Source organism: Miscanthus floridulus, chromosome 5 (genome assembly GCF_019320115.1).
Source record: "Miscanthus floridulus cultivar M001 chromosome 5, ASM1932011v1, whole genome shotgun sequence".
Classification (NCBI taxonomy): Eukaryota; Viridiplantae; Streptophyta; class Magnoliopsida; order Poales; family Poaceae; genus Miscanthus; species Miscanthus floridulus.
The window spans coordinates 121,155,091-121,182,301 of NC_089584.1; the positions used below are offsets into that span (position 1 = coordinate 121,155,091).

At 49.2% G+C, this 27,211-nt stretch overlaps 2 protein-coding genes across 2 annotated transcripts; one reads left to right on the forward strand and one right to left on the reverse strand.

The window, feature by feature from the left end:
• On the forward strand, positions 1-26,697 carry LOC136450618 (alpha-mannosidase I MNS4-like). The gene is made up of 17 exons (XM_066451151.1): positions 1-249; positions 2,258-2,377; positions 2,466-2,558; positions 15,383-15,469; positions 16,768-16,858; positions 19,200-19,255; positions 19,690-19,762; positions 20,192-20,301; positions 21,265-21,315; positions 21,861-21,949; positions 22,247-22,328; positions 22,411-22,524; positions 22,843-22,922; positions 23,448-23,583; positions 24,302-24,372; positions 24,457-24,694; positions 25,210-26,697. Exons 1-17 carry the CDS (start codon positions 109-111, stop codon positions 25,555-25,557), a joined length of 1,980 nt encoding a protein of 659 aa, XP_066307248.1. The 5' UTR covers positions 1-108; the 3' UTR covers positions 25,558-26,697.
• LOC136450616 (photosystem II reaction center W protein, chloroplastic-like) lies at positions 26,522-27,211 on the reverse strand. The gene is made up of 2 exons (XM_066451150.1): positions 27,050-27,211; positions 26,522-26,948 (listed from the first exon to the last, which is right to left on the reverse strand). Exons 1-2 carry the CDS (start codon positions 27,120-27,122, stop codon positions 26,629-26,631), a joined length of 393 nt encoding a protein of 130 aa, XP_066307247.1. The 5' UTR covers positions 27,123-27,211; the 3' UTR covers positions 26,522-26,628.

Here is a 27,211-nt window from a genome sequence, read left to right on the forward strand (position 1 = left end):
AGTTGAAATCTAGAGTATCGGTTCCGTAATTCCAGAAGACAACGTGTCAGAGTCCTTCATACATTCCTCCTTCCGCCTCGGGCCCGCCCGTCCTGAGGTCCGAGCTCGATGCAGCCGATCCGGCGGCGGCACCGAGGCTTTCCACTCCTCTGTCTCTCCGCCGCTCTCCTCGCTGCCGCCACTCTTCTCCCCGGCGCCGCCGTCGCCGAGGGCGTCACGCCCTCCGAGGCGCGCCGGCTCCGTGATGAGGTACGGCCGGCCTCTCAGATCCACCGCTTCTAACTCTTCTACGCATTGTTAGTTCCGTAGCTTCGCGCGCCTAGCGAGTGCTTGAGTGGTGATTTTAGCGTTTTGCTTGGAGGTGTGAGGAGTATGGTGTTCGATTGCAAGGGTGGAGGTGCCAGCCTGCTTGCTTAGGGAGCTGATTTTGGAATTTCGGTTGATGATTGAGCGAATTTTTTAGCTTGCTTAGATTGATTGTCTGCTAATGCCTGATTCGAGTTGATCAGATCGCAGTTTTGTTCTCGTTATTCTGCTATTGCACATTTGCTTTTGTTCATGCTTGGTATGTTTTACCAATTATTATGGTAAATGGTTCTACTTGATCATGTGTTAAGCTCGTAGGCGTGTCTCAATCGTATATGTTTCAGTTCACGCTCATTTGAGTAGGCTGCTAGTTACCATGTCTGTGTCACAGTGGGTGGCCTTAGCAATCAAGACCAGGATACCAAAGAAGAGCCACTTCGTGGATCTTGAAGCTGATGTTGGCTGGCTGTGGTGGACTTAGCGATTGGCCAAAACTAGGGCAGAAAATCAAGGGCACAAAGATATCTATGCTGGCCGTCATATCGGAAAATAGCAAAAATAAAGGAGAATTTCCCAGTCGAGATGGCAATTGAACTCCATGCTTAACTATATGGCGGGCCTGCACAAAACTAAGTAGTTCTTCAAGATTTGCTTCATTCAAATCTCATGAGCAAAATATGAAACCAGCGTCTTCTCTGGTTTCTACTGTTTCTTGTTTTGGAGGTGGGGGAGGTATGCTTCAATTGCGTTGCAGGACCACGAGCAAAATAAGAAACCAATGTCACTTCTCTTCATTTTGTAATCCTATTAAAGATGCTTAAAATAGATTGTCTAATCTAAGTCAATGTGCTAGATCCTTTTGAATGTGGAAATAGCCACAAGTGAAAACTTACCTGACAATATTAAGATGCTTGTCTGCTTGCAAACCGCTTCCTCGGGCAGATGGTCATGTTTACTCAGATAGTCAAGCGTCCAGTGAGGGACAGTAAGAGCTGAGGTCCGGAAGGATTTGTGGAGGAATGAGCGACCAAGGGCGGGAAGCTGGGAACCTGCTGTTCCCATTCAGCAAACTGGAAGGAGTGAGCCTGGAGTCACACCAGGTGACCTGCCAGGATGTGATGGATGGTGCAGGCAGTGCTACTGTGTGGGTGAGCGGGTGAGGGCTGGGATCAAGAGCAGGATAGGTGCCACCAGGGTTGTTGATTTACTCCTACCAGCCGTTTGCTAGCTAGGGTTGGCATTGGGGAATCCCTGACTCCGGTGGCGTCCTCTGCTCAATGGTAAGGAGAGAGGAGGTGAGAGCGAGCCGAGAGTGAGGCAAGAGCCATGCATGCGTGCCTTGGTACTTGGAGTTGGTATTGGGCCAGACAGTTAAATGGGCTGCTGGAGTGATTTATAGCCTGGGAGACTGGGGCCGTTAGTTTGGACAGGCTGAAATATTGGGGAGGTAACATTTGCTAAGCGAAAGACTAGGGCCTCGGGCCTAGTGACTGGTCCGCCCTGTTAAAAGGGCGTACCCAGTGCAGAGAGCTCCCGCTCTGTGCGGGGTCTGGGGAAGGGTGTTAGTGGCAAGCCTTACCCTCGCCTGTGCAATGCGAGGAGACCGCGACTCGAACCCGGGACCTTGCGGTCACAGGCGGTAAGACTCTACCGCTTGCACCAGGCCCGCCCTGTTAGCTGGGCTAAAATATGAACCCAAACTACGAGGCGCAGCTGCGGCCAGTACAATTCTCTGAGATAAATTCTCCAAGGAACTTGATTTCCACATAGATATATCTTCCACATCACTCTTTTACGATAGCATGTGTTAATTTGGCAACCGATCATATTCGTTATCTTGTCTTGGATTAACTCATACCTACAAGGACAAGCTAGCCTTGTTGTTGACCCCTTATTTTATGGCAAGATTTATTTGCTTAAACACTGGCTCAAAATAGCATCTTTCATGTAGGTGAAAGATATGTTCTATCATGCGTTTGATGGGTACATGAAGTATGCTTTCCCTCTCGATGAGCTGCGACCCTTAAGTTGCCAAGGTGAAGACTCCCTTGGTGGTTATGCACTCACTCTTGTAAGAAACTGAGATTTGTGTGTATTTCATACAATCTGTCAGCATCATGGACCTGTCATCATTCATGAACATTTGCTTCATTGAACAGATCGATTCTTTGGATACCTTGGCTTTGCTGGGTGATAAGGAGAAATTTGGTGCTGCTGTGGAGTGGGTTGGTAAGAATGTCCGCTTTGATATTGTAAGTAAACATGTGGGCCATTAAGTGAGTTTGGTTTTACTAACCAGATACTTCAGACTGAATATTCACTAGAATCAAGTAACTGTATTGAATTTGTTTTGCCGATACATGGTCAATTCTTGAGTTTGCATCTAATGTGAATGGGTAGATGCTAATTAACATTTATGCATCCATTTGGTAGTCTCTGAATCTCTGATTGGCAGCAAGATTTTTAGCTACTAACTGAAAGTACTACTTATGTGAATGTGTGATGTAAATATTTAATGCAACGATGAGTTGAAATCTCATTTCCAAATTTGCATGTATTAAAACCTTTGTGAATGTGGTTACACTATCTTTACGCCCTTTTAACCAAATACTACCATAATTCTCTCATCTGATAGACAACTTGCATGTAAGAACTTGTATACTGTTGGGTTTGTGAAAAAAATGCTAAAGTGGCTTGCTCTACAACTACAAGCCATATTTGGCAATTTAGAATATGGTAGTGTAACAGAGCACATTCTTGAAAGTTTTAGACTTATAACTTAGGTGAGTCATGATGATTATATCTGTTGCAGTATATGTTAAATTTTGCATTTCGGAAGCTCTGCACTAATAATCAAATGGTATTCCTGAAATATTATCACTGTAGCTTCTAATCTAGTCCCTCTGTTCCAATTTTTCTCGAACTACGGTCCCTCTGTTCCAATTGTAAGTCCTTTTAGATTTGTACTAAGTCAAACTTGTCTAACTTCGACCAAGTTTATAGAAAAATATATCAACATCTACAATATCAAATAAATACACTATCAAAATAAATTTCATGGTGCATCTAATGAATCTAGTTTGGTGTCGAAGATGTTTGTGCATCTTTTTATAAATTTGGTCAAAGCCAAACAAGTTTGACTTGTTGGTCCCTGGGATCCCTGCACAGGTAAGCAGCTAGCTTAACAACACACCCACACACTCGCTTTGGCTAGAGGTAGAAGAAAGGGATGAGCACAGCACACACACAGCCGAGCAGCAGCTTTGCTGCTCTGAATGTTGCTTCAGCTGAACTGAATGTTTCCATTGCCTTGTGGTGATATATATACAAGCTACAAGTACCATACAAGGTACAAGGTACACCTACTCCTCTGTCCTCTAGGACATGGCTGATTTCAGCCCACTACTTGGTATGGTTGAGGTATGCCAATACCAACTAATGTACTAACTAGTACTAGGTATGGCCTATTGCCTTACTGCTACAACAATCAGCACAGCAGAGACTTGACCAAATGCCAACTCTACTGTGCAGCAAAACAAAGAGAGATCAGCAGCAGATTATGTCTTACAATTCTTCCCCTAATCCTGCTGCTATCTTAAAGCCTTTGCCTCATCCATGCCAATCATCTTCCTCAGCTCCATGAACCGCAGGCGCCTGAGTGACTTGGTGAGGATGTCAGCGAGCTGTCTGTCGGTCTCGATGAACTCTATGATGATTTGTCCTCCATCGATGCAGTCCTGATGGAAGTGGAACTTGATGTCGATGTGCTTGCTCCGGTCGTGGAGGACTAAGTTCTTGGCGAGGGCGACGGCGGGCTGATTGTCCACCATCAGAGTTGGCGGGTGAGCTTCCTCGCCGGTCAGCTCGCCCAGCAGCCGGCGCAGCCAGACAGCCTGGCACGCCGCCGTGGCCGCTGCAACATACTCCGCCTCACATGTTGATAGTGCCACGATCTTTTGCTTTAGCAACTGCCAAGCAATGGGGGCCGCTCCAAGGAAGACGAGCACACCAGAGGTGCTCCGTCGCCCGTCGATGTCGCCCGCCATGCCTGCATCGCTGAAAACCGTGAGCTCTAGCACACCTTCCTTGGTTTTGGGGGGTGCCTCACTGAAGACCGTGAGACGCAACCCACCCTTGCCGCCATGCTTGGGGATGATGATCGCTTGATCGAGCATCCCCTTGACGTAGCGCAGTAGCCTCTTCACCGCCATCCAGTGATCTTCACACGGGTCCTCCATGAAACGGCTAACGTACCCGACCGCGAACGCGATGTCCGGCCGAGTGTGCGTGAGGTAGCGCAACCCGCCGCCGATGCTCCGGTAGCGCGTCGCGTCCACCTTTGCCGCGGTGCTGTGCTTGGATAGCTTCAGCCGCTCCTCCATCGGAGTTGCGCACGGCTTGCACTCCGCCATGCCGCCGCGCTCCAGCAGCTTCTCCGTGTAGGCACGCTGGCCCAGGGAGATGTACTCCTTCCCTTGCTTCACCTTGATGCCGAGGTAGTAGGAGAGCGCGCTGAGATCGCTCATGCGAAATCGAGCCGCCATCTCGCGCTTGAAGCTGTCGATGTCCTCTGCACGTGCTCCAATGACGATGAAGTCGTCCACGTACACGCCGCCGACGAGCTCCTCCTTTCCCCATTGCCGCGTGTAGAGCGCGTGCTCCGTGGCATAGCGGGTGAACCCGAGCTCGCCTAAAGTGGCGTCGAGCTTGGTGTTCCACGCCCGAGGAGCCTGACCAAGCCCATAAAGCGCCTTGCGCAGCCTGAGCACCTTGTGCTTTGCTCCCTTGACGGCGAAGCCCAGAGCTTGCTTGACTGAAGACCGTCTCCGCGAGCTCGCCGTTGAGGAGCGCCGACTTGACGTCGAGGTGGTGGACTGCGCCAGTCCTTCGCCGCTGCCATGGCGAGCAACAGGCGAACCGACTCCATGCGCGCCATCGGCGCAAAGACTTCCTCGAAGTCGATGCCCTCGCGCTGGACAAAGCCGCGGGTGACGAGCCGTGCCTTGTACTTGACGATGGCACCGCGCTCGTCCCGCTTGACCTTGTAGACCCATTTGAGCCCCATCAGCCGACAGCCAACCGACGGATCAACGAGCTCCCATGTCCCGTTCTCCTCGATCGCCTTCATCTCCTCCAGCATCGCCCGCCGCCAATTGACGTTGCGCTCAGCCAGCGCAAACGTGGGTGGTTCCTCCGTGCTGACGAGGAGCAGCTCTGGGTCATCGAGGATTCGACTGGCCAGCCCAGGAGCTCCCCTGTCGCCGACGATGTTGTCCACCCGGTGGAAACAAACCTCCTCGCCGTCGTGGAAGGCGTCCACGTACTCGTCGATGTCGGTGGGCGGAGAGGCAAACTCGAGCGGAGGCGTCCCCTGTCCTGCCGTCGCAGGGGACTGTGGTGGAGGCGTGTGCGTGGCAGCTGCTGGAGACTGCTCGCCCGCGCTCGCCATGGCTAGACTCGGCGGCTCCTCGGCCGCCACAGCTGCTGGACTTGACGCGTCTGCAGCTTGCTGCTGGACTTGGCACGTCCGCAGCCGACTCCTCAGCAACTGGCCTCCTCCCTGGATGACCAAGTGCTCGATGGCGAACGTGCCGTAGACACCGCGGACTCCCCCTGTGCCCGGATTCTCCCAATCCCAGGCCGCCATTTCGTCGAACACCACATCCCTGGAGATCACCACCTTACCTCCCTTGGGATCATAGAGCCGATAGACGTTGCTGCCCTCCTCGTAGCCTAGGAGCACCATGGGCGTGCTCATGTCCTCTAGCTTGGTGAGGAACGGCTCCGTGTTCTTCACGTGGCCGACACACCCAAACGTCCTGAGGAAGGACACGTTCGGCTTGCGCCTGTGCCAAGCCTTGAACGGCGTCTTGCCCTTCAGGGCCTTGGTGGGCGCGCGGTTGAGGATGAACACCGCCGTGGTCACTGCCTCGCCCCAGAACTCCGCTGGCATCTTCTTGGCCTTCATTATGGATCGAGCCATGCCGACCACCGTCTGGTTCCGCCGCTCCACCATGCCATTCTGCTGCGGTGAATACGGCGCGGTGTGGTGGCGCACCACCCCTTGATTCGCGCAGTATGCGGCAAACTCCACTGAGGTGAACTCGCTGCTGCGATCAGTCCTCAGCACGTGTGGGGGTATTAACCCCTATACCCTTACTGGCTAGGTTTGGGCCGGCCCGGACCAGGGGTACGGCCCACTAGAAGACGACGCGCGGCCCAGTCGATCTGCTCGGAGTCCCGCGCAAGGAATCAAGGCAGACTTGGAGATCAAGCAAGATCCTGGTCGGTTAGAATAGCAATCCTTATCCGGCCACCTATGACAATTGTAACTGGTTGTGATTAGTTTTCAGATCTGTAACCCTGCCCTCCAGACTATATAAGGCGGGCAGGGGATCCCTCTAAAAAATTATCTCATTTACATACAGCAATACAATCCGACGCAGGACGTAGGTATTACGCCTTCACGACGGCCGAACCTGGATAAAACCTCGTGTCTGTCTTGCGTCACCATCTCGTTCGTAGCTTGCGCACCTGTCTACCGATAATCTACTGTCTTGGGCATACCCCTAGGTAGACTGCCGACCATATTTCGTCGACATCACGCGCAGCTTCTTCTCGGACTCAGCCTCCACGCGCGCCTTGAACTGCTTGATCGCCTCCACCGCCTCGCCCTTGCTCGTCAGGAGCTGCAGCCACATGTAGCGGCTGCAGTCGTCCATGAGATTGCCGTGGATGAACTCGAGGGCCTCTGCCGCGCGGTACTTGTCCTTCTTTGGGAATGACAGCCTCCTTTGCTTCCCGGCCAGGCAGCTGTCACACAACTCGCTTGCATGCTCGATGTGGGGCAGTCCCCCGGACCATTTTCTCCAGCTTGCCGAGGGCGTCGAAGCTAAGATGGCCGTAGCGGGCATGCCACAGCCACAGCTCCTCCGTGTGCTGCGCCGCCAAGCAAATGGGCTGCTCTACCTTCAAGTCGCGCAGATACAACCGGTTACGAGATCACTTTACCTTGACGAGAAGCCGTTGCTCTTGATCCCGGATCCTGAGGACGCCGTCCTTGATCAGCACCTCGTTCCCGCGCTCATCCAGCTGCCCGATGCTGACAATGCTCGAGCGCAGCTGCGGGATGTAGTAAACATCCGTCAGCGCGCGGTGCTCGCTGTTCTGGCACCTGAAGATGACGGTGCCCCGGCCTCGGATCACCACCCTTGAGCCGTCACCGAACTTCACCGTGGCGGTCACGTTCTCGTCGAGCTCGGAGAAGGCCTCCTTGGAGCCGGTCATGTGGTTGCTGGCGTCGGAGTCTAGGTACCATCTCTGCTCCTTCTCGTCGCCCACTCGTCCGAGGTGGACTTGGGCGCGCGGCTCGTCGTGGTCGATGGCCTTCGAAGCCTTCCCCTGCTCCGCCACTGCCACCTCCTCTGCTTTCTCCTCTGCCTCGGCGTCGTGCAGTGCACAGGACGTCGCCATCAGGAGAGTAGGCTGGCTCGTCGTCGTTAGCCTGTGATGGATAAGTCTCATGTGTGGCTGGTCTTTGTGGGGCTATGATGCTCACATGGTCATGGTCCTTGTGGTTGTTTTTCTGTTTTTAGGACAGCATCTTAGACTAGAGGACAACATTTTAGACTAGAGGACAGCATCTTAGCTAGGACAGCATATTAGCATCTTAGACTAGCATCTTGGCATATGCTTGGCTGGCTAGCAGTCTATAAATATGTAACCCCAACCCCTCAGGTTGGTATGGCATTTGTGTGAGCTTGTGTGAGAAATAGACAAGAAAATTGTCCCAACTCCTAGTGTCAAAATTGCCCCAACTCCTAGTGTTATCCTCTCTCGATGAGAGTAAGAATTCTCCTACTACCAAGAGTGAGAATTCAGCGACTAACAACTGGTATCAGAGCCGTATTATCCTGTAGCCTAAGCATCTCTTGCTCATCTTCTCTCCCAGCCCCACAACAGCCCCAGCTGTTGGCAGCAGCAGCTCCGCCGGCCGCTCCTGTTCACTCCTCTCCTAGCTCGTCTGAAGCAGCCCTCTCCCCACGCAGCAGCCCCCCGGTAGCGCGTCATGTCCGCAGGGCAGTCTCAGCGCTCGGTCGCCTCGAGCACGCGGCGTCGGCAGGAGGCCGAACTTGCCGCGGCAGAGGAACGCGAGCGAGCAGCGGCAGAGACCGCTGCGGCGGCGGCAAGGGCGTCGAGGCTGGCAGCGGCGGAGCTGGCAGCAGCCAGAGCGGAGGCGGAGGCAGCGGCGGCGGCGAATGCAGCGCGTGCGGCGGCAGCGGAGGTCGAGGCTCTGCGCGGCAGCATCGGCAGCTCCATTTCCGCTGACGACACCGCCGACGCGGACCTCGAGCTGCTAGGGAGGGAGGCAGCGCGAGCGCGGGCGGCGCAGTGGGCAGCCGCGCCACGTCCACGAGCGTGGCGGTAGCCCAGACAGGCGCGGACGCGCCGGCGGCGCTCCTGGAGGAGGCGCGCACGGCGGTGGCGCTCCTGGGGCAGCCGCGCACGCCCACGAGCGCGGCGGCAGCCCAGACAGGCGCGGACGCGCCGGTGGCGCTCCTGGAGGAGGCGCGCACGGCAACGGTGGCGGGCGGGTCGATGGAGAGCGCGGCCTTCACAGGCAGCGTGGCTCTCTCTCCCCGGATCGGTACCGTGGTTACCACGGGCTCCAGGCTGTTGTCAGGGACGTCGGTCCCGACGGTGGGTGGCCTACCCTCACCAAGACCAACTACGTCGAGTGGGCTGCGGTGATGAGGGTAAAGCTCCAGGTGCGGCACATGTGGGAGGCAGTCCGGTATGGCGACGTCGACTATGACCTAGATCGACGGGCGCTGGATGCTCTCATCGCTGCAGTCCCGCCCGAGATGCAGTTCTCGCTTACCAGCAAGCGGACTGCCAAGGAGGCTTGGGACGCCATCGCTGCGGCACGCATCGGCAGCGACCGCGCCCGCAAGTCCACACTGCAGGCACTTCGCAAGGAGTGGGAGAACCTGGCCTTCAAGCCAGGTGAGGACATTGATGACTTTGCTCTCCGTCTCAACACTCTGTTGCAGAAGATGGTGCAGTTCGGCGACGACACTTACGGCGAGGAGAGAGCTGTCGAAAAGCTCTTCCGCTGCGTCCCCGAGAAGTACAAGCAGATGGCTCGCTCGATCGAGTCTCTGCTGGATCTCTCCACGATGTCGATCGAGGAGGCGATAGGTCGCCTCAAGGTCGTCGACAGCGATGAGCCACAGTCCCTCTCGGGGCCCATCACCACTGGCGGGAAGCTCCTCCTCACTCGGGAGCAATGGCTTGCCAGCCAAGGTGACCGGAGGAAGGGGGAGCCTTCTTCCGCGACAGGCGGCCGCAAGCGTGGCAAGCCACGCAAGGCGCGCAGAGACGCCCAGGCCGGGGCGCGAGGACGTGCCGAGGGTGATGCCTGCGGAGGCGCCCAGGGCAGCGCCGCCGGCAGGCACAAGCCGGCACGAGACGACGCCTGCCGCAACTGCGGCCAGCTTGGCCATTGGGCCAAGGACTGTCGACAGCCACGACGCGGCCAGGCCCACGTCGCACAGGCGGAGGAGGAGGAGCCGGCTCTGTTCATGGCACATGCCAGCATCGAGCTACCTCCAGCGGCACCGGCCGCAGCGGCTCTCCTCCACCTTGACGAGCCAAAAGCACACGCCCTCCTCGGCGACAGCTCCGGCAACGACAAGACTGACGGGTGGTGCCTCGACACCGGCGCCACCCATCACATGACCGGTCGACGGGAGTTCTTCACCGAGCTTGACTCTAGCGTCTGAGGCTCCGTCAAGTTTGGGGATGCCTCCGGCGTGGAGATCAAGGGCGTCGGCTCCATCATCTTCACTGCCGTGTCTGGTGAGCACAGGCTGCTCACCGGAGTCTACTACATCCCCGCGTTGAGGAACTCCATCATCAGCTTGGGACAGCTGGATGAGAACGGTTCGCGCGTGGTGGTTGAGGACGGAGTCATGAGGATTTGGGATCGTCGTCGTCGCCTTCTTGCCAAGGTATCCAGAAGCGCAAATCGACTCTACGTCCTTAACGTGCAGGTGGCACAACCCCTCTGTCTCGCTGCTCGTCGGGACGACGAGGCGTGGCAATGGCACGAGCGTTTCGGGCACCTTCACTTTGAGGCCCTGAAGCGGCTCAGTGCCACGGAGATGGTGCGAGGCCTGCCGTGCCTCGACCATGTGGAGCAGCTCTGCGACGTCTGCGTGTTGACGAAGCAGAGGCGACTCCCTTTTCCCTAGCGGGCGAGCTTTCGAGCCAAGGAGAGGCTCGAGCTCGTGCACGGGGACTTGTGTGGCCCGGTGACACCGGCCACACCGGGAGGACGACGCTACTTCCTGCTGCTCGTCGATGACCTCTCCCGCTACATGTGGGTGATGGTCCTCGGCAGCAAGGGAGAGGCTGCGGACGCCATCAGACGCGCGCAGGCTGCTGCGGAGGCGGAGTGCGGCCGCAAGCTGCGCGTGCTGCGCACCGACAACGGCGGCGAATTCACGACGGCTGAATTCGCGTCGTACTGCGCTGGCGAGGGCATTCAGCGCCACTACTCCGCGCCGTACAGCCCGCAGCAGAACGGCGTCGTCGAGCGGCGCAACCAGACGGTTGTGGGGATGGTTCGGGCCCTCCTCAAGCAGAGGGGGATGCCGGCTGTCTTCTGGGGAGAGGCGGTGGTGACGGCCGTCTACATCCTCAACCGCTCGCCTACCAAGGCGCTCGACGGCAGGACGCCGTACGAGGCTTGGCATGGGCGCAAGCCGGCGGTCTCCCACTTGCGGGTCTTCGGCTGCCTTGCGTTCGCCAAGGAGCTTGGCCACATCAGCAAGCTCGACGACAGGAGCACTCCGGGAGTGTTCATCGGCTACGCGGAGGGCTCGAAGGCCTACCGCATCCTTGACCCGAAGACACAGCGTGTGCGCACGGCGCGCGACGTTGTGTTCGACGAAGGGCGAGGATGGGCGTGGGACAAGGCAGTGGACGACGGCTCGGCTCCGACGTACGACGACTTCACTGTCGAGTACGTCCACTTCGAGGGAGCTGGGGGAGTAGGCAGTTCTTCTTCGGCGAGCGCGTCTACCCCTGTCTCCGAGCCTCCACCGACCCCGGCACCTGCTACTCCGACAGCACCACGCTCTCCAGCCAGGACCTCGGCTGCGATGAGCTCTTCGCCGGCTCCACCACAGCCGGCAACGCCACGCACTCCAGCACCGACAGGCACCACTCCGGGCACGTCTACTCCACCACCAGCTCGTGTCGAGCACGGCCCGGTTGAGCTCGCTACTTCGCTCTCTCACGACGAGGAGCGCGTCGACGCGTACCACGACGGCGAGCCGTTGCGGTACCGTACGGTGGAGAACCTTCTCGGCGACCAGCCGGTGCCGGGACCGGTGCCTCACGACCTGGAGGCGCAGTTGCACCTTGCGTGTGACGACGGCGAGCCTCGGTCGTTTGCAGAGGCCGAGAGACACGCGGCATGGCGCGTCGCGATGCAGTTGGAGATGGATGCGGTTGAGAAGAACCGCACCTGGGAGCTTGCTGGCCTTCCTCGTGGTCACCGCGCGATCACCCTTAAGTGGGTGTACAAGTTGAAGAGGGATGAAGCCGGCGCCATCGTCAAGCACAAGGCTCGCTTGGTGGCACGAGGTTTCGTGCAGCAGGAGGGGGTCGACTTCGACGACGCCTTTGCTCCCGTGGCACGGATGGAGTCCGTGCGACTCCTCCTTGCGCTAGCTGCCCAGGAGGGCTGGCGTGTTCATCACATGGACGTCAAGTCGGCGTTCCTTAACGGCGACTTGAAGGAGGAGGTCTACGTGCACCAGCCGCTGGGATTTGCGATCCCCGGCAAGGAGGGCAAGGTGCTCCGCCTGCGCAAGGCCCTCTATGGCTTGCGGCAGGCACCGAGGGCGTGGAATGCCAAGCTGGATTCCACGCTAAAGGGGATGGGCTTCGAGCAAAGCCCGCACGAGGCGGCCATCTACCGACGGGGCAATGGAGGTAATGCCCTGCTGGTGGGTGTCTACGTCGACGACTTGGTGATCACCGGCACCAAGGATGCGGAGGTGGCGGCATTCAAGGAAGAGATGAAGGCCACCTTCCAGATGAGTGACCTGGGGCCTCTCTCCTTCTACCTAGGAATCGAGGTACACCAGGATGACTCTGGGATCACGCTTCGACAGACCGCCTACGCCAAGCGCGTCGTTGAGCTAGCTGGGCTCACCGATTGCAACCCAGCTCTCACTCCGATGGAGGAGAGGCTGAAGCTGAGCCGCGACAGCACGACGGAGGAGGTGGACGCTACGCAGTACCGGCGTCTTGTGGGGAGCCTTCGCTACCTCGCCCACACACGGCCGGACTTGGCATTCTCCGTCGGTTACGTTAGTCGGTTCATGCAGCGACCGACGACGGAGCACCAGCAGGCTGTGAAGAGGATCATCCGCTACGTTGCGGGGACTCTCGACCACGGCCTCTACTACCCGAGGTGCCCTGGGGCGGCACACTTCGTCGGGTACAGCGATAGCGACCACGTCGGCGACATCGACACCAGCAAGAGCACGAGCGGGATCCTCTTCTTCCTCGGCAAGTGCCTCGTTAGCTGGCAGTCGGTTCAAGCAGCAGGTGGTGGCCCTGTCCAGCTGCGAGGCCGAGTACATAGCGGCCTCCACCGCTTCGACTCAGGCGCTCTGGCTCGCTCGACTGCTTGGTGATCTCCTCGGCAGAGACACTAGAGCGGTGGAGCTCAGGGTGGACAACAAGTCCGCTCTGGCCCTGGCAAAGAACCCCGTGTTCCACGAACACAGCAAGCACATCCGGGTGAGGTACCACTTCATCCGAGGCTGTTTGGAGGAAGGGAGCATCAAGGCGAGCTACATCAACACCAATGACCAGCTTGCGGACCTGCTCACCAAGCCCCTTGGGAAGATCAAGTTCCTTGAGCTCTGCTCCAAGACCGGGATGGTTCAACTCTCCCACAAGACGACGCACAAGACTTAGGGGGAGAATGATGGATAAGTCTCATGTGTGGCTGGTCTTTGTGGGGCTATGATGCTCACATGGTCATGGTCCTTGTGGCTGTTTTTCTGTTTTTAGGACAGCATCTTAGACTAGAGGACAGCATCTTAGACGACAGCATCTTAGACTAGAGGACAACATCTTAGCTAGGACAGCATATTAGCATCTTAGACTAGCATCTTGGCATATGCTTGGCTGTCTAGCAGCCTATAAATATGTAACCCCAACCCCTCAGGTTGGTATGGCATTTGTGTGAGCTTGTGTGAGAAATAGACAAGAAAATTGCCCCAACTCCTAGTGTCATCCTCTCTCGATGAGAGTAAGAATTCTCCTACTACCAAGAGTGAGAATTCAGCGACTAACAGCCTGCGCCAAGTGATCCTCGGCCTTCTTCTCCAGCTTGCGTTTGGGCACTCCTTTGCCAGTGGTCGGTCTTCCCACAGCGCTGGCAGGCGTTGGGATCGATCTTCTTCTTCTTCTCTTGTAGAGCCTTGCCGCGGCGTTTGCCGTCGACGCCGCTGCTGGAGGAGCCTTCCCCGGACCGCTTCTCCTTCATCCGAGCAGCCCACTCCTCAGTCAGCAGCAGCTTGTCGCTGTCCGTTGTCGCCGTGGCCGCCTCCGTGCGCTCGTCCACCGCTCGCAGACGTTCCGGCACATCCTCAATGGTGAGGGTGGACAGGTCCAACATCGTCTCTATGGAGATAGCGATCTGGATGTACTTCACCGGCACGGAGCGTAGGTACTTGGAGACCACGTCCTCCTCGTCGATGGTGATGCCGTGGCTCCCCAGCTGGCTGATGAGCGACTGCAGTCGGAGGGAGAAATCCTCCACTGTCTCACCGTCGCGGAACTTGAGGTTGGCGTACTCTTGTAGCAGCAGCTGGGCCTTCGCCTTCTTTGCACGATCGGAGCCGACGTGCATGGCTGCGATGGCCTCCCAAGCCTCCTTGGCAGTCTTCTTCGCCCCAAGCAGCTCCCTGTACTCCTGTGGCACAGCGGCGAGGATCGCCTCCATCGCCGACATGTCATCTTCTTCACTGTCGGTGCCCTTGTCAACAGCATTCCAGAGCCGTCAGGCTCTGAGCTTGACCTTCATGGTCACCGCCCACTCGCCATAGTTGGTGCGAGTCAGCGTCGGCCAACGTGCGCACGACGACGTCCTGACGTGGCTGGGCAGCCCCAGCAGCCCCGCTGCCATTGCCCGTCTCCGAGCCAGTGTCACCTGCCATTGCCGGTGATCAGTCCGGGCGATGCAACAACCTGTACGGCTTCGATACCACTTGTTGGTCCCTAGGATCCCTGCACAGGTAAGCAGCTAGCTTACCAGCACACCCACACACTCACTTTGGCTAGAGGTAGAAGAAAGGGATGAGCACAGCACACACATTGCCGAGCAGCAGCAAAGCTGCTCTTAATGTTGCTTCAGCTGAACTTAATGTTTCCATTGCCTAGTGGTACACTGGTACACCTACTCCTATGTCCTCTAGGACATTTCAGCCCACTACTTGGTATGGCTGAGGTATGCCAATACCAACTAATGTACTAACTAGTACTAGGTATGGCCTATTGCCTTGCTGCTACAGCAATCAGCACAGCAGAGACTTGACCAAATGCCAACTCTACTGTGCAGCAAAACAAAGAGAGATCAGCAGCAGATTATGTCTTACATGACTTAGGACAAAGCTAAAATGACTTACAATTTGGAAAGGAGGGAGTACTCAAATAAAATAGCTTTGTTTGTTGTTGAGAAAATTTAAGTATGTGCCATTGAATCCCATTTGAAAGATTCTCTTGGTAATTCCAATTTTCATGTGTCTTTTCTTCTGTATCGAAACTTGTACTAAGCATGCTATTATATTTATGTAAATATTATATTGTTTTGGTGTTTTTAGTTTTATGCAATGTAGCTGTTTTACTACTTGATTAAAGGTTAAGTGTATAGGTTAGAACTTAGAATGCTACCTTTTGGCTACAACATTTAGCAGCCAATTAACACCACATTTTTGTTTGCAGTATATGCTGTTTGAACAATCATATTTCCTTACTGTGTATGCAGAATAAAACCGTCTCTGTTTTTGAAACCAACATACGTATCCTTGGGGGTCTGCTATCAGCTCACCTGATTGCCAGTGATTATGCCACTGTATGTCTGTTCTATCATGTGCATTCTTTTTCCTTTGCTCGTAATCTCTTTAACTGACTTCCTGATAGTTGCTATTCACTGGGTGCTTTACTCTTTTTTCCTTTTTTAGTACTGCTGCGACATGAAATCATTACTGAAGTTGCACTGCAAAACGAAAGCTAATGTAAGATCATATTGGAAAAAAAGTGGCCATGGAAAGTAGTCTTCCCCCTGGGCTCTGGGCCTCTGGCTGTCTTAATTAATACAAAGGAGTTTCAGACCCTGTAAGGAAGTACTCATGCGACCTGTGAGTACCTGGGTTCGATTTCAGGTTGGCAGCCTCTCTCAACTGGAGGCTCTACCAACTGAGCTATCACTCAGATGATATTGATATGTCAACATCTATTATCATTGTGAATGTGGTTGTATTAATGGGTGAATGGTAGGCAGGTCCATTGGTACTCAACAGTGAGTCATAATACTAGCAAGCTACCTTACCTTATTTTATTTATTGAGAATGTCTGCTTAGGATTGTTCCTTGATGTGGAACATTTACTTGAGTTCAGTGACTGATAACTGATTACATTTCAGTTATGACCAGGTTGCTGGTTACCTTTATAGGCATAAGTTCATCTGCTCCACTCGTTATGGATATATGGGTATTGCGATTAGACCCCACAAACTATTTAAAAAACCTTTCTATGTACTAATTTATGTTTTATAGTTGAGGTTATCTAATATATTAAAATGGCTGAATGCTGTGGATTAAGTACTGCACTTTCCTGATGTTTCTTTAGCTTTTTCTTTGTGATTGTTGCAAGGGTTCTGGAGCCTTTTCAAGTTTCACTAAATGTTGTTGTACTGAATGTGGAAAAAATGCCGTGAAAGTGAAATAATCTACAGTAAAATTGAAATTTTTTGAAATGGTGGACATTTCACTGTGCTACTTTCTACCCTCAGTATCATGCCAACTATTGTGTGTGCATAGATGAATAATGCATGCATGTTTCTAAATCCGTAAAATTTAACAGTGTTAAACCAACAGATATCGAAATGTAATTTGAGTGTTTTAACCTTCGTATTTTATTCATGCCTAAGACTTGAGAAGATTTCAGAGTTATTATGTGTAAGCAATAAAATTAGCATAATGCCTATAGGGGGTCAAAACCAAAAAATACTGTGAACTGAAAGTTTTGCTTCTTGGTATTTGGATCCTAATTGCTAGTCTTGTGTATTAAGAGTGCTTCTTGGGCAAAGAGATTTTTGAAGGCTAATACAGTTCAAGTGGTCCAATTCTTATTGTAGCTTCTCATTGACAGGGTATGAGAATCCAATCTTATGATGACCAGTTACTTCATTTAGCTGCTGACTTAGCTCAGAGGTTGTTGCCCGCATTTGACACTCCTACAGGTTCATTACCTTTTCTATTATTATAATCTTCCTGGAATGACTGGTTATATCTTGCATCAGACATTTGATTCCATTTTTTTCATGGTTTTTGTTGTAAAAGGATCGTTTCCACTGATCAGGAATTGTCACTTGGCGATACACACGTCATTACAAACACACAACTGCATTTGATGCTTTACTCTAATAAAACATAAATATAACACAAACATTGCTTAGTGATGGAAAGAACTTCATGATAGTCATATTAACTTATCTCCAAGTTTGCAGACTGAAACTGGATGTCATATAGATATAGTTATACTAGGTGATAACCCACGCGTTGCTGCGGAGAATTTGAAGTATGATTACAGAAGCATCTTAGAACCCAAACTAAACATTTGATCATAACATTTTGGGAAAAGACTAACTAGTTTTTTAGAATTAGGAAGTACGGGAAGTGCAAAGATCGAGCTTTACCTGGGAGATATATATTTTTTAAAAACTAATTACTGGGCATGAGTACACAGGAAGAATAGTTTTGGTTGTTGCTCAAATGCGCATGATCCATGAGGGCCTCTTTGAATGAACATACACCCAATACACTGATACACAAAAAAAATAGGCATGTAAAAATGTAAGAAACATAGGGATCCAAACCTAAACAATTTCTAAAAGAAGTAAGCATAAATTTGTGACATGTTTATTGAATATGATCTAAAAAAAGTACCTGCATCTACAGCCAATAGAAAAGGCATCCTGAACGGCTCTTTATATGAAGATACTCAAAGCAGTAGGAAATCTATCGACCTTATAAATATAAACTGATGAGCCATAGATGTGGTGGAAATTGTAACAGCCTCTCCGCAAATTTTGCGGGGGGAAGGCTTGCCTCGGTTTTTCCCTTCCCCAGACCCCACTCATGTGGGAGCCTCCGGCACTGGGTCTGCCCTTTTTTTTTCCTGATCACTCTCCTTTTTCGTACTCTTCTATTCAAACGTGAATTCATGCCCTTCAGGTTACAATTTCCACCACATCTATGGCTCACCAGTTTATATTTATAAGGTCGATAGATTTCCTACTGCTTTGAGTATCTTCATATAAAGAGCCATTCAGGATGCCTTTTCTATTGGCTGTAGATGCAGCTGATAAATCTTGCACAGTGTTGCATTATTTGACAATTGAGGGAACCTAGCTACAGAATGATGTTGAGAATTGAGATAGAAGAATATGAGATAATGCTGTGTTTTGAGAAGGCTGAAGATCAAAGAGTCTTCCAGGCGCATAGCTTCATATAGTTGCCAAAGCTCCATGTAGAGCAGCCTGCTAACGCACGGATGAACCGATTGAAGCCCATGGCCAGCTACCCACCTGCAAAAGGTTTGGAAGTATAAAAATCAAAGGAGATGAGGATGAGTGATTTGGTGGACAGGTGTTTCTGAAGCCAAAACGATAAGGCATTTAGGCCAGAAGATAGTTCGGCACATCCTTGATTAACAGAGTAATAAACTAATAATCATAACATTGGGAGAGGAGAGGATGTGAGAGGATGAACGTACATGATTAAATAGTGGCTTCAAATCTGACGGATACTATTTGGAGATGACGTGGCTTGCTGTGGTTGCAGCTTTATAGCAATCAATGATTGCTTGTGGCCTCCGTCTATATAGGTATATAGGATAGGATGTGGTTGTTTCATATTCTCAGTAGTTAATCTGATTTTTACTGCACTGCTTCAATGGATGCAATTGTTGGAGACATGCAAATTGTGTAAGTCATCATTTGAATTGAAACCTGCTTACACAGTTACACCTGAACCATTTTGGTACTCTTTACTAACACAATCTGGGACATAAATCTGTTCTGAGTGTGTTCAATATCATACATGAAGTAATTTGCTAAATTACACTACTGTTCCTACCAACTACCATATGGAAATTCTTCGCGACACTGACATTTTGCGTGCCAGGCCAGGCTGAAAAAAAGCCTGATAATTTTTGGGCCTAAAATTTGTGCCCATTAACGGCCCTGGGCAGTCGGCGGGTGTTTTTGTCCTGGGTCTGGATGGCCCGACCGCTATTTTCCAGCAGAAAAATAATTGTAGAAATTGTTTCGGGCTGGCCCGGTTTTTCACGGGCCTGGTTTCCTCCGCCCAGGTCTGGCCCTAGAGCAGTCATGAGCTAGGCTTGGGCCAGGGCCAGTTTTGTTCTGGTCATTAGCTTTACAGTCAACTTGAACAAAATACCATTTTACCTTCTTAATATAATGATGCGCAGTTCTCCTGCGTTTTCGAGAAAAAAACATCATGTTATGTTCTTAATTTCCTATGTCTTTTCTGAGTAGTGTTGTCTACTTGTCTTCACAGGTATTCCATTTGGATCTGTTAATTTAATGTACGGAGTCGATGAAAATGAAAGCAAGGCAAGCTTCTTTCTTCCTCCTATTGCTAGCTGTAGAGCTTGGCAAACAGAAATAGTTCTGCATACCTCTAATGATTTTGAACCTTGAATCTGAATATTGATTTTGGAACCACTAAAAGAACATAAAGAGCTTACCCAGTGCTGAAAGCTCCCACACAAGATAGGGTCTGGGGAAGGTAGTTTCTAGGTTGCCATGCTCTTGTTTATTTTATAAGGAGGCTGAATGGAGATACTACCAGTGCGCCAGGGGTACCCAGTGCTGAAACAACTAAAAGAACATATAACTGAAGTTTTGAGACACCTGTCTCACATTTGTTTTTCTGTTCATCGCAATAAACATCACCCTGTCAATCTCACCTAGTTTTCCATTTGTGCTCAAATGGGCATAAGCAGTTTTGAGTTTCACTGCTGAGAGCTGACACTCTGTTATTCCAGATAACATCAACGGCTGGTGGTGGTACTTTGACACTGGAATTTGGCATATTGAGTCACTTGACTAATAATACTGGTAAGTCCTAATATGTGTAATTGTGCACTGTTTTGACGACGGCGCTGATATACTGTACATTTTCTACATGTACAAGGACTAGGACCTTTTTTTTTGTGGTTTATGTTGACCAGTTAGTATGCAGGGGATATTTTATGCAAACTCTTCAAATAGCAATGGCAATGTGTGAGTGTAGACTTAAATAGTCATTATGTAAAAAATGCACATGTATATCTGTCAGAATACTCTGTATTAGATGTTCAGAACACAATACTGCATACCTTTGATCATTGACCATGGACAAACTTTATAACTGAAGATTAGTTATCATGCTTAACATAAAATGTCCTCTACAGTGTACAGCTTAGATAAGTGGTTATGCTTCTTGGTCTGTTAATTTCATGCTTCATTTACTACCATAATTTTGAAGTCCTCTACTTCTTTTTGCAGTTTTTGAGAGAGTTACAAAAAAATCAGTGCGTGGAATATGGTCACGCAGATCAAAACTCAATCTTGTTGGTGCCCATATAAATGTTTTTACTGGTGAATGGACACAGAAGGTTTGGTTTTGTCCTTTCAGTGGTAGTTTTAAAGCAACTGCTAGCATTCTCTCTTTAATATTTTAACTACGTGTATTTCGTTACATTTGTGGAGCCATGCAGCATACTGTCAGCACTGTTCGCCTAAACGGTTGTTTAGCCCGTTTAAACACCGTGTAAACGCTACACGGTGGTGCACCGTTTCCGTTTAATCACCCGTTTACCCCGTTTAATTGGCCGTTTAGCCCGTTTAATGGGACGTTTTGCCCGAATAATGGCTAAACGGTAGGTGACCGACTGTTTACCGTTTAGCGTTTAGGAAAACACTGACTGTCAGTGATGAATATCATGCTGAGATGATGACCTGCTATTTCTGTCTATTAAGTTGACATGTAATTGATAATACCAATATTTCAAGAACGCACTAGATGCTAAGCAGGCGGTGATGCTTTGCCTAGAGTTTAGTCGTGGCCTAGGGCTGTTGTACTTTTTGCATGCATCTGGGGTAATGTCTTGTTCAATAGGCATATTAAACTTAAGAATATGACAATATCATGCATCCATGAGTTCTGTGGCCATAGGCTGCCGTTCTCCACCTCTCATTTGTCCCAGTCTTATAATGAGATCAAGTTCTAAACCCCTTTAGATGAGAAAATGCCTAGGTGTTGTGTCATTATGTGAGGTGATTTTGCTCCACCTAGTGCCTAGGTGCCACGAATCTCCACCTAGCCAACTAGGCTTCACCTTTTCAGACAGAGTTGATAACCCCCATGGACTGGAACCATTTTGTTATGTATCCAAGATGTTTGAGTTTTCTTCCTGACTGGTTACATGACTATTTTACTAATGTAATTGTTGTTGCATGACACATAAGTATATTGATATATTTTTAACAATGTTTTTATTTTCTGCAATGCTTAAATTTTAAGGTGATTGATCATTATGAACTATTGCTAATGATGTTAGTTTTTTCCCTGGTTGTAGGATGCTGGAATTGGCACAAGCATTGATTCATTCTATGAATATCTTCTAAAGGCAAGAAAGGCCACATGTTTATTATTTTTGGCGTTCATACTTCATATTTGTTCATCCCGGTGCCTTGAATCATATTTTCCTTTTTTTTTAAAAAAACTTCACATCCTTACAAAGTATTCAAGGTATGCCGTACTGAATCACTGATAATGTCATAAAATGAGTTACACTGCAGGTCCTTAAAACTTGTGCAATATTCTGAAGTTAATGAGCCTAGAGTTTATTTATAGCCAAGATTGTGTTTACGTTACCAACAATTCAACACAACTCCAGGAGCACAGTGCCACAGTGTGCACTAAACAAATCTGTGGCTATAAATGCACGATTCTCAGGTTTCTTACTTGAACATAGCACGCAAATTTTAAGGACCCAACATAATCTACTCTCGACTAGTCTCAGATTAGATTATTGAAGTTATCCCCGATATATACTTTGCTAGAGCTTGGACAAAACTAGGCTCGTCACCTAGCTTTGTTCATTCTTCCTTTTCGTTTACTATTTACTATCAAGCATTCTAACAGTTAGTTTTGTATGCCAATGTTCAACAGGCATATTTATTGTTTGGAGATGAAGAATACCTGTATATATTTCAGGAGGCTTACAAAGCTGTCATGCACTATCTCCATCATGATCCTTGGTAACGATCCTAATTCCTATTCGTTACAGTTGGGTTATAGGATATAAATCTGATACTGTTGGATTCACATTTAAATGTACTTTATATGATATAAATTTATGGCCATAGGCAATGTAGTATGAAAGGTAATGATGGTCAAGTAGGGCTTTGATGACCACATCTGGTCAAACTGTGCCTTACATTTTAAAAAGGTGGGAGTATTTATATCTGTAGCACAAAAAAGGTGTACCTACATATAAGTGATTATGTTTGTTTAGCTCTGTGGTGATGAACCAAAAAATGAAAATTCCATCACAGGTATGTGGAGGTCAATATGAACTCTGGTGCTACTGTTTGGCCACTCTTCAATAGTCTGCAGGCATTCTGGCCAGGGCTTCAGGTTTGGTTACATATATTTCTGATAATTGCTGTGGCTTTGTTGCACATGTTTTAGATGATTGCTTATGCTGCTTAGATTTAAGGTTTTAGCTGGAGATGTTGATCCTGCTATTCGCACACATGCTGCCTTCTTCAGAGTCTGGAAAAAGTATGGTTTTACCCCTGAAGGTTTTAATCTTGCTACATCCACTGTCCAGGTAATGAAACTGTTAAGCTATAATAGTCAAGGGTATTAGCATAATCTCCTATCTAAGGCTTGCCATTTGCCTCTCATTATTCCTAACAAAAACAAATTTTACCAAACCTTGTGGCAGGACGCACTCTAACCCCTGAACTTCAAACTCTCATATTAGACCTTACTACAGGAAAAGGATTGTAGCAAAATTGTATGAATCGATTGAAGGATTAATTTTTTTCCTGTTGGCCTGTGATAGCTGGGTGCACAAAAGTTGAAGGACAGAAGAGACTTACTGATTTATACTTGCACTAATATTGCCATTTTCAACATTTCATAGAATGGACAAAGGAGCTACCCGCTACGGCCAGAGTTGATTGAAAGCACATATTGGTTGTTCAAGGCTACCAGAGATCATAGGTGTGTCTTTCTTTACAAGGTGATGATATAATTTATTTTGTTGTATAAGAAATTTATTGTCTTAGTTGCAATCTTCCTTACTGTTAGAAAGAAAAGGAGAATTGCTGTCAGTGCAAGATTCACTAAATTTTTAGATTTTGTTTAGGTTGTTTCTTTAAACTTGGGCAAATTTGCCCTAAACATTCGATGACATTTTAATCTGTCACATTTTGTACCTATGTCCTGCTCGTACAACCCAAGATAATCCTGCAATTGTGATTACCCCTGACCAATGTATGCTATGTGGCTATGTCAAAAGTCAAGTCCAATCTAAGCACATGGTGATTAAGTCGCAGCACTTGCATTGCCAGTTCATTTGCTGTTCTTTCAATTGATTATCATAAGCTGAAAATTCCTTGTGTAATTTCTTTAGTATTATTGGTGTCTGATCCATTTGATTTTCGCCTATAGATTCACTTCGCTCAGCTGTATCTTACCTATATTCTATGCCCTGGCTTTAATGTTTTTTTTTTTATATTAATGCAGATATCTTGATGTTGGAAGGGACATATTAGCAAGCCTTCAATATGGTGCTAGATGCCCTTGTGGCTACTGCCACATATCAGATGTGGAAACCCACAAGCAGGATGATCACATGGAGAGTTTTTTCCTTGCAGAAACGGTGAGAATCTCTACAGCAAATGCTGTTGCCAATTTTACCTTTGATGATATGATGCTGGTATCCCTACAATGTTTGGGAGTGTGTGGGACATGCAGTGAGGAACTAAGGATCTATAAGACCATAGTTTAAAACAGATGGGATCAGCTATATTAGCCTTAGTATTTTGCATAAAGATGTCAGATGTCAATTTAAGGGTTTACTATGCTCCAGTTTGTACAAAATATCTCTAGGTTTACATAATTGCAATGTACCCCTACTTTTGCAGTTTTCCCATAAATTCAATAAGTATCCTATTATGATGAAACAAACTCCTTGATTTGTTTCCATTTTGAGTGCTGGGCTGAAATCCCAGCTCAGAATAATTTTGTTTCAAATTCCAGCAATTCCCTGCTAATTAAGCTGCTAAATTTACTCCCTCCGTCCCAAAAAGAGTACACTTCTCGTTTGTTTCAAGTTTGACCAAATCTACGCAAAAAAGGTACTAACATTTATGATACCGAATAAGTACCATTAGATTAATCACGGAATATATTTTCACAGTAAATCTATTCGGAGACAAAATATTAATACTATTTTATATAAACTTAGTCAAACTTATGAAAATTTGACTTAGACCCAAACTAGAAATGCACTCATTTTTGGGACAGAGGGTGTAAATACATGCCATTTTCCTTTATTTATTCTCTATTGCTGAAATCTAACTACCAGCACATACCAGGTCAAATATCTCTGGCTTCTTTTTGATTTAGCTGCTGGCCCTGACAATATTGTTGAAAATGGACCATATAGGTAAGTATGACACCAGAATCTAGTAAGTTCAGGTGTTTATTCAGACTTAGAATTCATAGTTACAGTGTATCATCGGCTCTGCAGGTACATATTTAGCACAGAGGGTCATTTGCTACCTGTTACTCCTGAGATAGCCTTGGTAGATGAACATTGTTCATATTTTGGAGCATTCTGTCATGGTAGTGCCGACCATGGATATGGTGCTAGTGCTAGTTCTACTAAGCATCAAAATGGAAACTATACCCAATTAGATGATATTCAATCCCCTTCCGGTCACTATTCAACGTCCAACGTGTTGTTTACGACAGGAGGTTACATCAAGGTAACTCTGATGTGGTTCCTGATTAACATTTTTTATTTCTTGGTCACTGCATGTGTAACTTTTGTTGACAGAAAATGGAACAATAGTGGATTACATTGTGTAAAGTCTAAGCTATTTTAAAGAGTCTATTGATGTGATACATGGGACATAGAATGGTGCATATGGCATCCAACAGGTTGCAGTTATCAATTAATTGGAGTTAGAAAGCAATGAATATACAGCAAGGAGGGTGTAGTTTTCTTTCTGTCTCAATGTGGTGTACATGTCATCTGAAGCTAGTTTTCTACCTTGATCCAGTGTATTTGTTATTTTGTTACATGAACAAGAGCATCCTGTTTTCCTGGTTTTATTCTTTTTTTTTATTGAATGCTAGTCTTGCTAAGAGAATCTTCTATGTTTTTGCCTTTTCATCTAATAGATTAACACTACATGCATGCGCAAAATTCAGATTGTGCATGCTATTAAATTATGTTTATTTTTCTTTTTCTCCAACCTTAACATATCCTTTTTGATAGGGAGTTTGTCCAGGATTGACTCATGCACAGAAACTTGGGATATCATACACTGATGAAGAGGATAACTTTATAGAGCAGACTTCTGAAAGTCGTGAGCATCATGGTGAATCAGCAATAGAATCTAGCATCCAAGACCAATCAAGTTCTATTATATTAATCTCTCACCCAGTCGCAAGCCAACATGATGAGGCTTTGGAGTGCGGGTCTGGAAGTCAAGATCATGCAAATATTGTTGTAACTTCTGATTCTGATTCCACAAGCCGTGATAGTACTGTTGGCTCACTGGGAGCGAACACTGAAGAACTTATGGAGGACATTGAGGGCACCTCGGGACAGGACAAAAGATGAAGAGGTTGCTCAGAGTGTTGAGTCGAAGATATCAGCTGACCCTTTGTTCATGTAGCGACCCATTTCTCTGGAATCTTCAGGGTCAGTAGCTTGCCGAATGCAGAACAAGCTAGCAAGCAAGCAAATGCCTCGTAGACGCTTCAGTATCTTGCCCGCTTCTCAACGATCTGAAAGGAGTTCTTGAGATGATTGGGCACCATTGTTGCGTCGAGGACATTGACTTTGAACATCGAAAATTGATATTTACTTTCAGATAGTATATTACAGGGTGGACATTCACTAATTTGTTCTTTTTGTGTATCGGTTACATAGATATTCTTTTGATTAATAGAGAAGGTACAAATTTTGTACACCAGATGCATATGAAGAGAGACTGCTTACATCATGGGATCAATTTAGTTGCAGAACAGATCATAAACAGCAAACGAGTTTTAGTGTGTAAGCTTACAAGATTTTAGATTTGAAATCAGGGATTTGAAGCTAACATGCTCCTGACTAGGCATGGGCGTGGACATGGACCGATGGACGTGAGGTAATCAGCCTGTTCGCTTGATCGTTTCTGTGGTTTATAAGCCGCTCGGTTGATGTTGTTTTGTTGTGAGAGAAAAATACTGTATCATGACTGATAAGCATGGTTGATACGATCCTGGCCAGAACCTCACGTGTTGCCAGGTGCGGGATTGCACTGGGTCCGCTGGTGAAAGGCGACTCAGTTTAGATTGGGCAGGGTCGACAACGGTGGAGTAGGTCGGCATCGCCGTTTCGCCGGTGGGAGCAGCAACGGATGCTGCTACACCAGTGGAAGAACTGTGGTCTGGGGCTATTTAGAATGGTTGCACACAACTCTACTCATCAAAGCTCAGAAAAATCTGTGGCAAGTTTTCTCGCAAAGTGGCTACTCCTACGTGCGTGCGTAATCTCCACGGCCGGATCAAAATATTATCACTTCATCCAGCGGCTAACGTCTCGCAAAGGTGAAGCTTAGATACAGATAGCCATGTCTGAAATTACACCGATGACCGCCACCATGTTTACATCCAGATCATTAACAGCAGGAGAGGGTGGATCGATCTAGAGCGACAGACCACCAGACTCCTCGTCCTCGTCAAGGTCAGAGGTGTAGATGGTGTAGAGGGACCAGATGAGGCCGAAGACCCCCAGGAGGATCCACCCCAGCAGGTTGTTGCTGAGCCCAAGGCTCAGCCCGGTGCCCTCCGTGGACATCCGCTCGTCCACGAGCGCCAGCGCGGGCCCCGCCGACGCGGTCACCGCGCCCGCGGCGGCGAGCAGCGACGCGCCAGCGGCCTTGGCGCTGACGGGGGGCGCGTTCTTGGCGTCCTTGGCGTAGCTGCACCGCACCCTCTCGCTCCTCGCCCTCAGCTGCGGCAGCCCTGCGGACAGCCAGCTCCGCCGTGAGCATATATGCAAGCGTGAAACGCGACAAAAACGAGCTGTATATACTACGTAATATATACTGGCAGTGCCGTCGTACCTAGACCGTTGGGCCTGGCGATCGCGGCGCGGGCAACGACGGTGGTCGCCGCGGCGGCGCTGACGGGGGCCATGACTGCTGCCTCTGGATCTCTTTTGCTGGATAGTGGAGTGTGGTGCTTTTGCTTCGTGGTTCCCGTGCGCCAGTTGGTGGCGTTTCCTT